Genomic DNA, 12,107 nt, shown 5'->3' with positions numbered 1-12,107 from the left:
ACCCTTTTTGTGTACCTGTTTGGAGTTGGTGAGATAGAGCTTGGCCGCCAAGTTGAGGATTTGCAGCTTGACAATGTCCTCCTCATTGGTGAATGACTTCGCCATCTTTCTCAGAACATCGGGTGCAATCTTTGGAACGTGCTCACAGTATTCACCAATCAGCCACAGGATACTTGCCCGGGCCATCGGAACCTGGGAGGTGTCACATAGTTAGAATCACCTGCCAGCTCCCCAACTCCTTGTTTAACATTGGAGTCATCATAATCAGACTACTACCTGGATATTGTCAGTTAGTTTTGCCATATGCTTGATGATGTCACTGTGTTTTTCCGGCTGCATCTGCAGAAGCTTCTTGATAACCACCACAGACTCAGCCACCACCAACTCTGAAGGACAAACACGTCAAAGTCATTCTTGCTCTACATATTTCATCATCAAGTCATTCCAGAGTTAGAATGCTCTACAGTCTGCATAGAGGCTTTCTCCCAAATAGAAACGAAAATCGTCCAAAAAAAAAAAAATCAGTTTATCATAGACTCAGTCCACTCTGGGTTTCTCCTGATTTTTCTAACCATTCTCATGTCACATACTGACCCAGATCAACGGAAAGGAAATAACTTTTTTTCCTGTTATATGACAGTATTTACAGTAGTTTGCTTTTAGTAGTGCTTTTTTTTACTTAATTTTTCATGTTAACCAGGAATTACACTCATCAAGAGCCTCAAAAATCAATTTAGCTTGGGGAATGGAATCACTCTGAAGTGGATTTAAGATTATCTACCTACCGTCTCTATTGGACAGCAGCTGCACAAGACCATTCAAACAGGTGTCCCGGACCTCTCCTATGTTGGTGGCACAGCGGCCAATAGCTTGTATGGTGGCAGCCACAAAGTCTTTGTCCATGCTTTTGATGTAGGTCTGAAATAAAATTGGAACCTTAGATAATAAACTCAGGCTGTGAATACGCTTGATGGAAGCACCTGGAACTCCCTGAGGATAGTAGAGATGTTTGTCTCATTAGCCAGATTGGTCAGCACCTCCAACTAGAAGAGGATAACAAGAAATTTAAAAAAGTCTTTTGATGAGCCTCACCCAACTTATATTTTATACAAGCATGCTAGTCATATTTTGTGTTAAAATAAGAACAATTAATAAAGAAAAGAAAATGAGAAAAGAACCTTGAGGATTTTGATCTGGGTGGGGTCAGTAGAGCGGATGTAGAAACTCTTGAGATATGGCTCAAACATTCCCTGCAGTGCACAAAATATTAAGTTTACCTCACCTTCAAATCATACAGTCATCAGTCACCAATCTCAACGAAGAATGTTTTGATGATGTGCTGGCAGCGATGAATCTTACCCTTCTCTTTATGGTCATTGTTGCTACGTTCTGGAGTACAACATACTGGACTTCACTGGAAAAAGAAACAGGCAAAAAGAAGACAAAGAATGCAGGTGAATAATGTTTAAAATACAGAAACAGCACATAAGTAATTCACTATACCCTTCTGTTTAGTCTATGTGATGTTTTTCTGTGATACACATCGATGGTATGCGCGTCACCCTCTAACGGGTTTCGTTACCTGTTTAACTAGCCTCTTCAAGGCCCTGCCTTATTCCTGTGTTTTGATTGGTTTGTTTGAAAAGCAGTAAAGCCTGTCAGAGCCTGAAGAGGACACTGATGCCACCTTACTAATCATAGAAATGGACAAAATGTGCACAGATATTATTCTGAAATTTGATTTGGATGCCACCACAGCTGAACAGCAAAAATAGCAATAAGATTAGTTCATACTAAATTCATTGAGCCATTGCAATAAAAAAAATGGACCAAAGAAGTTTACCTGTGACTGCGCAGAAGACGGACCAGAGCTTTGGCGATGACCCCAATTTCTGCTTTCGGGGCGAGATGGAAGTAAAGCTGAGCCACTGCCATCACCACCTGGTAATGAAAGATACTATGAGACAAAACATTTTTGTGTTTTTCACTCCTTTAAAATGCCTATGCGTCAACACTCCATGCGGAAGTCTGCCTTTGTCGTCAATATAGGCGACAATAATTTCATATGTTGAAGATCAGGCAATTGTCTCAGACCAGGCCATTAAATAAATCACATCAATGAATCTGGCCTATGCTTTCTTTCATGTTCCAATCCTTTCTCCATCAAAGCCACAGGAGGTACCTTCTTTTTGCAGCAGGGGTCAGTTTTCCCTGGCTCCAAGGAGTTTTTCCAGGTGAGTGGAGCCTTGGAGCCAATAAAGTAAGATCACAGGAAATATTGATTCTAGACTATGGAGAATACTATAGATCGGTATGTAGAGAACATAACCAAAAGAGCATTACATTGCAGTCAATTTAATGTAGATTAGGCTGTCTTTCAACTCCAGAGGCATGTTGCCAGAGACAAAACAAAAAAGATTGCCCTGACAGACAACATGTTTGAAAAGACAGTCCCAGAGGTCTTTTTGGAGGCTCTTTCACCAGCTGTCGACCATGTCAAGTGGGGATAAAAGGGGTAAAAAAATGCCCACATCATATTGACAGCAGATGAACTCAAAAATGATTAGCCCATGTGAAAACATATAAAAACATATAAAAAAAGTGTATTTGTTCAAGCACATTAGTAGTATCAACCAGCTCACAGCTGCGTTCCGACTCTGCAAGAGGGGTTTGGTGTTCCTGAGCAACAGCCTGTGATCTGGATCCATCACATAAGGCTTCCTCTTGGCCATGGCAGCAGCTTCAGCCTTCTTCTCTTTCTCCTCCTCATCGTCCTCTTCTTCATCAGAGGCATAAAACGTCTTCTCCCCACCACCTCCCTCCTCCAGCAGGGACTCCTGAACACACAAAGAAGGTGCGATGGGAGGCATAAACTACTGAAATCTTCCGATTAAACTGAATCACATTTGTTGTCACATTTGCTATGGAGAAGAATCATGCACCAGTTGTTTTTGCCCACATACAGGCCTATTGTGAGTATAAAATGATGACGTCTTACGTTGATGTTGGGGTTGAGGAACTGGGTCCTGGCATAGCGAGTCAACATGTTGATGATGACCACTTGACCCCACTCCTCCACGTCAATGAGAAGATTACACAGCTTTCTATAGTTCTTGTGGATCAAGTCAATTCTTTCTGGACAGACCTCCTCAAAAGCCATCACAACGCTACCTGCAACCAACTGCATCACATTCACATCATTTAGCATTGTGGAGAATTGTGGACCTAAGAGTTGCATTTGGAAAAAAATATATGTTTTATTGATATGTTCTTTTGTCCAACATTCACTGTATGATGAAAGAAATTGTACATCTTAACACTCACTGTGGTTTTGTCAGCAAGGAGCTTCTCTATTACTTCAATCAGCTGATCTTTCTGCTCTGGATCCAAACTGTAGAATAAATGGAGATATTAGTGTTCTGGATAAATGCTCTAATTGTCGACTGGCCTGTTGTTACCTGTGAAGTTTGGGGATAGCGTGAGCAGCTGTCTTCCTTACATATGGAGACATATCAGAAGCTGCTTCCTTGATAGCCAGCATCATGATGGGCACAATGATCGTAACTCGGATACTCGAGAGGACTCTCAGGGCACTGGCTCTGATCAGCTGGTTCGGATCCTGTCAAAGTCAGTAGTGTACTTGAAAATGTATGTATTACGTTCAACCGTTTGGGCATCAGTTTTTTTAAATGAAACATTCAATCTTTAATGTCAGTATTTCAGCTTTAACATGGTTGGAGATGAAGGCACACTGTAAAATAGAAGAATCTTCAGTGTCATCCAAAGTTTGGGATGGTAGTAAATTCACTCGTGAATGTGAATTACAAAACTTACAGATATTTACACAGATATTTATCTGATCCACTGGAGACATTCCACCTCAACTCTGATGCAACAATGATGATGATGATGACGACGATGATGGCTGGGCATTCACTGTGGAGCATTGGCTCCAGTATACACTGCCGGTGGACACGCTGTCATTATGTGTAGACGCAGAGACCGTCTTCAGAATCAGAGTCACTCGAGCTCTTCCTCTCTGGTTACTACATGACACAGTCTCGCTCGACTCATCGACCGGGAGGTGGATTGAAATCTTTTATCCCTCAAAACTTTGACAGATGCACCCCACAACTGTTGCTCAGATTGAAGTTGCAGGTGTCCGCCATTGGCTTGTGTACATCAGGTACCACATTTGCAGCTGGACTTGTTTAAATACCAGGATGCAATTTCGCCACTTTGGCGACACAAGACTTAACACGAGCGTTTTTACTGCAACTCTTGAACCCTATATTTGGGTACTTTTCATTATAAAATCTATATACGCATAAATTACTTTTCTATATTGTAAATCCTGAATTTGAGGCAAGAACCAAGTTAACTATTAGCATTTTAAATAAATCTCATTATGTGTCTCCCAACAGCCTGTACATGCACATCATGTCAGGCAGGCTTTACCTTCAGGCCTCGCTGGAACGTTGAAATGGAGAGTAGAGCCAGATCCTGCTGCTCCTCTGCATATCGCACCAAGTATACGTAGACCAGCTTCTTTACCTGAAAATATATGATCAAGTTTGATTACTGTTCAGTGTGAGGTAATATCGCAAACTGATACACAGGAGAGGACAAACCTCAATGTTCTTGCAAGCCACATTCTTCACCACGGCAGGGAAGAGGTCCGATGCGTTTTTACCTCGAGCAATCATCTGAGGAGGAAACCACATCAGGAACAAGCCAGCAAAGGCATTTTAATTGAGTTGCAGCCGTGAAAAGAACACATATATTTTGCTGCTTCAGTGGCTTGATTGATTTGATTTACAGAATATCAGGTGAGTAATTGAATATTTACTCACAGCCACAATTCGCTTCATGGCCTCCAGCTTCAGCGAGTCTTTGTTGCTGTCAAGCATCTCCTTTAAGTCATCATGCCTGAAGGAGGAAAACACCCACAATTGCATCACAGTTTTACTTTAAATTAAATGTAATATGATCAAAACATACCAAGAGAAAGACATTAATAAGAAACCAGGGAAATAATTGGCATGAAAGTTAATAGAATGTCTCCACAAAACATAAAAACATGTGCCTGTGCGTACACAGTGATTCCCCAAAATCTGCAGTGCCATGAATGGTGTGCGTGGATATCTCTGTTGGTGCAGTCTGCTGGCAAACAACAGGGATGACTCAAAACATTATGCTAGTCCATGCATTAATTAAATTCAGAAAATCAGTAATTGTTTTTGGGGAAACCTGATTGTTAACCGAGGGGACACCTGTCACATGTCCAACACCATTTGGCAATCATCAATGAGTAGCCTGTTGTGCCATAGTTTCTCTCAAACCCCTTCAACATTTTGAACAACCCAGACATCTAGTTTAAGGAGTTGACCGCAGTCTAATGGAGGAAGATATTGAGGACTTGTGAATTTTCGGGATTCAAAGCCAGGCTTGAATCCCAGCTTGAATGCATGCCCCACTGTAAACCATGTAGAACACTAAACTCAAAGAGATATTTTTCTGAGATGGGAACACTGACTGACCATTTCCTACAAGTAAAATACATTAGGTGGGCACAAATGAGTGTGACAACAACACTCTGAGAGCAAGTTTTCCCATACTTGTGAGTACCAAGTCTTGACAAGTCACCTTCTCGTGAGGACATTTTGCTTCGTGAGGACATTTTGGCCTGTCTCCCAAGTTTTAGAGGGTTAAAATATCAGTAAAAGTAATTTATTACAATTGGGTTTAAGTTTGGTTCAGTGTCCTGGTTAAGGTTAGCCATTTGTTTTGGATGGTTAAGGCTGAGAGGCTATGGAAAGCATTATGGCAATGAGAGGTCTTCACGAAAATAGCGAAACATGAATGTGTGTGTGTGCAAACTTGTATAGCTGTACTTGTGGAGATCAATTCTTGGAAACACACGTCCTTTTGTTGATTTGTCACTACCCATTGCCGGTCCCCATGATTTATAATAATTTTGTTTAAGGTTAGCCATTTGTTATGAATGATTAGGTTTAGGGGGAGGGGCTAGGGAAAGAAGGAAAGTCAATGAAATGTCCTCACAAAAGATCACATTACAGGGGCTGCCTAAGTTCCTCTCACACTCCAATATGTGAATAATTGTGTTTGCATGGATGTTTTCACATGTCGGACATTCCAAAACTAAATTCATTAAAGTGTGTCAAATTACAACCTGTTTGGTTCCATGACATTCAGCTCCACTGCCACATGATTATTTACAGATGTTGAGTAAGATCTCATGTGAAATACATGTTTGCAACTCGCTTTCCGGAGTCACGTCATGTTGGTACTAGTGCTATTTGTGTCGACTTCAGTCATCACATTTACTGTATGCTGCTTTGATGCAAAATAAAGACAATGTGCTTTATTATTGCTTTCTTTGGAAAGTATGATATAAAACAACAAATGAAATGCTATGAATGCACTTTAGAATCAATAAAATTTTGTTATTATTAGCACAATCTTTCAAGTCGAAGGAGTTTGCTCCCATAACTCATGAGACGCATTTCAGTTTGATGTATATGGTGCATGGGTCTCACTGAGCCACAAAAGGGCTGCTGTGCGTGCAGGTTTTTGTTCCAAGTGTTCTAGATCGGTTCAAACAAAGACTTTTGTGGATCAGTTTGAGGCGTTGAGTCTTTCTTCCAAACAAAGAATCTCAGACCCCAGAAGAAAGAAGGACCCCCATAGAGTCCTGAATGTAGATCTAAAGCGCCTTTCTGTCAGTACTGGGGACACAAATCACTCGCAAAAAGAACATGAACATTTATACGCCACATCATATTACACTTGCGATCGAGCCTTTCATTCAAAGCAGAACAAGCAAAACAGCAGCTTGCACAGGAGTTACTAACACATCAGACTTACTAGCTGCAGTATATCTGCTTTGACCTCATATTTACATTTTGGAGAGAAAACACAACAATGAGCCAACAATGGATGCCAGTTATCAAGTTTCATCATCCACATCCTACCAAAGTAAAACGATCCTCGAGCAACTAGACACCAACTCCAAAGCTCTAATTTCTCTGGGTTTAGACTTGCTCGGTGGGACAACAGGTGAATTCACTCACACCTCTAAATTATTTAGAGGCAACCATAGCAACACTCTGCTTACCTGCCATCTAAGCCTCAATATGAACAAGAATCTTCAGCAGGAACACAGATGACCATGTTATAAGCAGAAAAATATTTGGGGCCATATTTGCCTTCGACGGTGGAAAATTGAGGAGTTCTTCAGGCATAAATCATCAGTGCATAGAGCATCAGAAATAAATATTAAGGAAATAACAATTTTACACACAAGACCACCATTATGAGATGAACGTGAAAATGAATGAGTAATAGCAATTCAAGAATGAATATGTATGCATAGGCAAGATATTAAACTTAATTGAGTTCATATTGCACCTAGCACTGTTGATAACATTTTCCTCGAGTGCTGCTGCTCTCTGTCAAGCATTGAACTTTCACAGCAAAACATAAGAATATGGTTAATGGACTGTTTTTGTTTGCTCCTAAATGCAGGGGGACCACATCCCTGACCAGATCAGAGTCTGTACATTGAGTAGCTTCCCATATAGACTATTCAGACAGGTGCATGTTAGCATTGACTCCTCTCTAGACATTCAGTGACCCTAAGTCAAAATGCAGAAGTCTGCAGATTTCAGCTCTAGTGTCTGTGATTTCCTACCGCAATGGTTGAGTTTGAAAAGTTCCAGCGCTAGATACTGAGGCAGAAGCACTTTCATCTTGTGGCGCTTGTTCCTCCTGATTTCCACCTCCGTCACTGGCACGAAGGTGGCGAAGTTCATCAGGCTGCAAAGCACTGTACCAGGCCTGCTGACTTTTGTCCGGGGACAGAACTGGACTCTTGGCCTCCTCCTGGCCCTGCACTTGAATCTGCACCGTCTTTACTATGTTCACTGCATTCACAGGCAGTTGCAACAGCTTCTGCATGGCCGTCATTGTTGAAAACTTTCCGTCAGGCAAAAAATAAGAATCCAGAGGAAAGCAGCAAAATGTAGTGTCTGTCGAAGTCCTCTTTGCTGAATTGAATTATGCAGATCCTTAGTCACTCAGTCTGTCTATTCAGTCTTCAGTCTTCAAACACAACAGCAGCCCATTCAATGTCTAAAGCTGGAACTATTTCCATTAAGAACACTTCTTGCATGAACACCACAAAAAAGTCTCTTCAGAATTCAGAAATGAAAAAAACGTCCAGAGAGGCAGAGATGATAACGACGGAATGACGATGTTGGTGATGGTGATGTGCGCCACATCCAAAGACGCTGGTTAGTTTTGGTCTCTTCTGCTGACACCATACACAGCTCGGAAAGGAGACAGGAGCACTCTCTAAAATGATACTGAGCAGGGAGGGCGTGGACTGGTATGTGCCACGAATTCTCTCCCCCAGTGACTCCTCCCTCTGCTCATGAGGCTGCCGCTGCACCAGCCTCTCTGTCACTGCATCCAGCTGCTCTTCAACAATGACACAGCCTCGCCCACAGCTTCCCTGATTATCCAGCCCTGTGTGCCTGCCTCTCTCAAGTGGACTGATTTTGCTGACTCACAATCGACTACTTTTAATATTCTCATGCGATCGAATAGTTAATGATAAATTATAATTTGAATCTTCCATATTTTTAGCTTGCATGACTCTACGTTTTTAGCAGGGCTGAGACGAGGACATTCTCTGTCTCACTGTTACTTTTTTTTTAGCTCTGACAAAAATAAGTTCCACAAAGCACGCTTAACACTCACTCCTGTATTCTGTAACAGCCCTGCAGGATCTGATGACAACCGCTAAAGGCAAATAAGATTTGAACCTTTTCTGCATGCATAAAGTATTTCAATGTAGACAGCTTGGTGTCTCGGTGTTCCATGATCTAAAGTAAAGCCATACTGCTTGTCAGAATGAAAATGACTACTGCCAAGACGCAAAAATATGTATACCATGCATGCACACAACTTTGTTAAGTTTTGGCCCACAGATTCAATCATTCAGGGGAAATCTGATTTTACTATTGAAAGGCATGTGTTAATAGACAGTTTTTGTGTTTTTGAACCACCGACATGATCCAACTGGACACATGAACAAAAAAAGAAAGAAACTGAATTTTCAGACCCCGAACAACAATATCAAAGTATTATGGTTTTACATTAGCAAATATGGAAGTTCACACACCAATATTTGATAAAAAAAACACTGATGTTAAAAATGACACCTCTCATCTGCCCTGGTATGCGCTCCACCCATCGATCACATTGCTGTTGGGTACTTGATTCCACTCCCAAGGCTAAAATTCAAGCAATCCAACATCGTTTGAAGGTCTGTGACTATCAGTTACATTCCTGGGAATTAAGTGGGGGGCACCAAGGCACTTCTGGAAAATGGTCAGCAGAATATCCAAGCTGTGTACAGTAAGGATGCAACGCTGTTGACTTCAACTGATGATGTAATTCGCAGTCCTTAACACACACATTCCATCCTCTGTAAGGGAGACAGAGCTGGAGGATGATGAGCAGTCTTCGTCTTCTCGGCCTGAAGTCTCTGTGCCTTAGAAACAGGGTGAGGAGTTTTGTAATTCGGGAGAGACTTGGAGTCGAGCCGCTGCTTCTCTGCGTTGAGAGGAATCAGTTGAGGTGGTTCGGGCAAGTCATGAGGATGCCCCCTGGACATCTTCCTTTAGAGGTGTATCAGGTGTGGCCAGGTATGGGGAGACCGCGGAATCGACCCAGGGCCAGGTGGAAGGATTATGTCTCTACACTGGCCTGGGAGCGTCTCGGGATCCCCCAGTTGGAGCTGGTGGATGCCACCAACCCGGCATAAGCGGATGAGGAATGGATGAAATTTAATGGGGTTCAAATCTGGAGATTGGGCTAACCATGATAGAGTCTAGACCTGGTGATCCTCTGTCCACACCTTGACTGACCGAGCTATGTGGCATGGAGAACTGTCCTGCTGTTTGCAGTTTGGAAACATTGTCACAGCAGAAGGAAGCAAGTAAGAAAATTGATTCCAGGTCATGGACACGTATACAGAATGAATCAGGTCATTAAAGAATGAATAGCTGCTACAAAGACCACTAGTTTGACTCATCAAAATGAATACTAGAGTTGTACAATAAAGTTGTCCGCCCTGACATGCTTTGTCACACATTTCAATCTTACATACATACATAGATACATCGTCAGTTAACCATCGCTTAGTCCTGTTCAGGGTGGAGGGGAGTGCTGGAGCCTATCTTAACAGTAATAGGGCGTGAGACAGGAATAGACCCTGGACAAATTGCCAGTTCATCGCAGGGCACACACATCATTCACACACACACAGACCTGGGGGCAATTTTGTTCAGTTAACCTAGTCAGCATGTATTTTCTTATTTATTGCTTCTATCTGTACAACCATTTTTATTCCAAACTGTTGAAAAAAAAAAGTAAAAACAAAACACTACAGAATAATTGTAAACTATCAACAATGTTTGCCGGTATTCAGGTTCAATGAGGTCACATCCTGCAGCAGCAGCAGTGGGAGGTTTCTGAACTGAAGTAAACTCTTACATTTTGGAATACCGGTAAAATATTTCGAGAAGTGGTTGTCACTTTGCTCTTTTCTGTTTTCTTTGTATCGCTGAGATCGACAAAGCCAGTGTCCGTTGCATGTCCAACTATCCTGACTATTGTTTAGAGTTCAGAACAGTTGATGACTTATAGCATTGTGAAACATTGACATTACTGAGCCGTGCTTTGAATTGGAGTTTGTGAGCAGCCCAAATTGATGAACCTATATTAGTTCCGTAACGTTAGCATAAAACAAGATTAGCAATCTTGTGAAAACTAATGATCAAAGGTGGACAGTTGATATCAGATTTGTGTTTTCACCTCAGACATCAAGGAGCAGTACGCTGTCAAGTATCTACTGCTACCACTAGTAAATACCATGACATTAATCACATAATGTTACATTTTTTCTTTGTGTGGCCCGAATACAAGTAATAGCAAGTAATAGCCAGTTTGGCTAAAATGGGCCAATCCAGCTCCTTTCAGAGGCTTTAAAATTCTTCACTGGGATACTAAAGGACATTTCTCTGATAAAGTATTCCAAAAATCTCAAGACAGGATACAGGGCAAACTCACATCATTGTGACCCATTGAGGAGCTCTGACTCTTGAAGCGCTGTTCCTCATGAAGAGCTTTTAAAAAGAGTAATCTTTAAGGAAGCACTATCATCTGCCCCATTGAACATGGAAGCAGATGATCTCACGATTTGTTTGCTTTGCAAGCCTTCCTTGGGGTAATCCAATATGGCCATGTTTTGACAGCGACATCACTATCTTAATGCAGAACACTGCACTAATTCGTAATGTGTTCTCACATTTGAAAGTAAAACATTTAGTTCGAGATTTCAACTAAGTAGAGTTTGAACTAGTGTGTCGCTGTCCGACAGGGTGGTGCTGAAAGCATCTGCCGCCTTGATTCTTACACAACCGTTCACATCTCCCGTCAGCAAAACACCAGTAGCAAAACGTAAACATTGGTGCTTCTTCAAAGCAGTTTGTCGCCATCATACCTAGCGCCATCATAGGCCGAAAAAGCACGGACATTTAAAGCGTGACATGCATCTTTTAAGATACCTAGGGTGTTTATAGCCTTACTGTGAACCACATGTGATCAAGTAGCAAATGTCTTGTGCATAGAGAATGCCCATCTTTACAAAAAAACTGACAGAAGAATCCGACCTACCGTTTGTAGTCGGAGGAGAATATCCCTCCGCTCGCCGGGTCGTGGCCATATTCAGGCTCCCCGACGCTGGAGGAGCCTCCTTTCTCGTCGTTAAAAGCGGAGCTGGCTGACATGGCCAAGATTTTCGGTGATTACCACACCGTCACGGACCAATAATGGAGGTTTAGTGTAGAAAGCGACGCAAACTCGGGGTCTAAAAGGCGAACGGACAGCGTTATCCTGCTGAGATGCTCAGCAGAGAGGAAAAAAAGGGGGGGGCTTAATAACGCTTTGGTCACGTGACTCCCCGAGATTGTATGGGTTAATCCCGGAAGTGGCATTTTTGTCACTGAAGAAGCGTC

The 12,107-nt window shown here is 42.0% G+C and overlaps 1 protein-coding gene across 11 annotated transcripts in view; it reads right to left on the bottom strand.

Moving 5' to 3' along the window:
* Nucleotides 1-12,010, bottom strand: part of LOC128770331 (AP-3 complex subunit beta-2) — a 28,307-nt gene extending 16,297 nt beyond the window's left edge. For 6 of the 11 annotated variants that reach the window (XM_053884627.1, XM_053884628.1, XM_053884629.1 and 3 more), the window contains exons 1-15: nt 11,767-12,010; nt 4,854-4,929; nt 4,632-4,706; nt 4,459-4,554; nt 3,459-3,619; nt 3,325-3,391; nt 2,999-3,181; nt 2,643-2,837; nt 1,844-1,941; nt 1,360-1,414; nt 1,179-1,250; nt 981-1,043; nt 786-918; nt 277-386; nt 16-192 (exon numbers count right to left, since the gene is read on the bottom strand). In XM_053884627.1, the coding sequence (XP_053740602.1) occupies nt 16-192; nt 277-386; nt 786-918; nt 981-1,043; nt 1,179-1,250; nt 1,360-1,414; nt 1,844-1,941; nt 2,643-2,837; nt 2,999-3,181; nt 3,325-3,391; nt 3,459-3,619; nt 4,459-4,554; nt 4,632-4,706; nt 4,854-4,929; nt 11,767-11,879 (1,674 nt within the window). In that variant the 5' untranslated portion in view covers nt 11,880-12,010. Of the gene's footprint in view, nt 1-15; nt 193-276; nt 387-785; nt 919-980; nt 1,044-1,178; nt 1,251-1,359; nt 1,415-1,843; nt 1,942-2,642; nt 2,838-2,998; nt 3,182-3,324; nt 3,392-3,458; nt 3,620-4,458; nt 4,555-4,631; nt 4,707-4,853; nt 4,930-7,714; nt 8,317-11,766 lie in introns of those variants that run through there. The other 5 variants (XM_053884622.1, XM_053884625.1, XM_053884623.1 and 2 more) reach the window with 3 other exon arrangements.
* Nucleotides 12,011-12,107: the final 97 nt, after the last annotated feature.

Source organism: Synchiropus splendidus, chromosome 14 (genome assembly GCF_027744825.2).
Source record: "Synchiropus splendidus isolate RoL2022-P1 chromosome 14, RoL_Sspl_1.0, whole genome shotgun sequence".
Taxonomy (NCBI): domain Eukaryota; kingdom Metazoa; phylum Chordata; class Actinopteri; order Syngnathiformes; family Callionymidae; genus Synchiropus; species Synchiropus splendidus.
The sequence above is the reverse complement of the archived record's forward strand: the minus strand, read 5'-3'. Positions and strand labels throughout refer to the sequence as shown.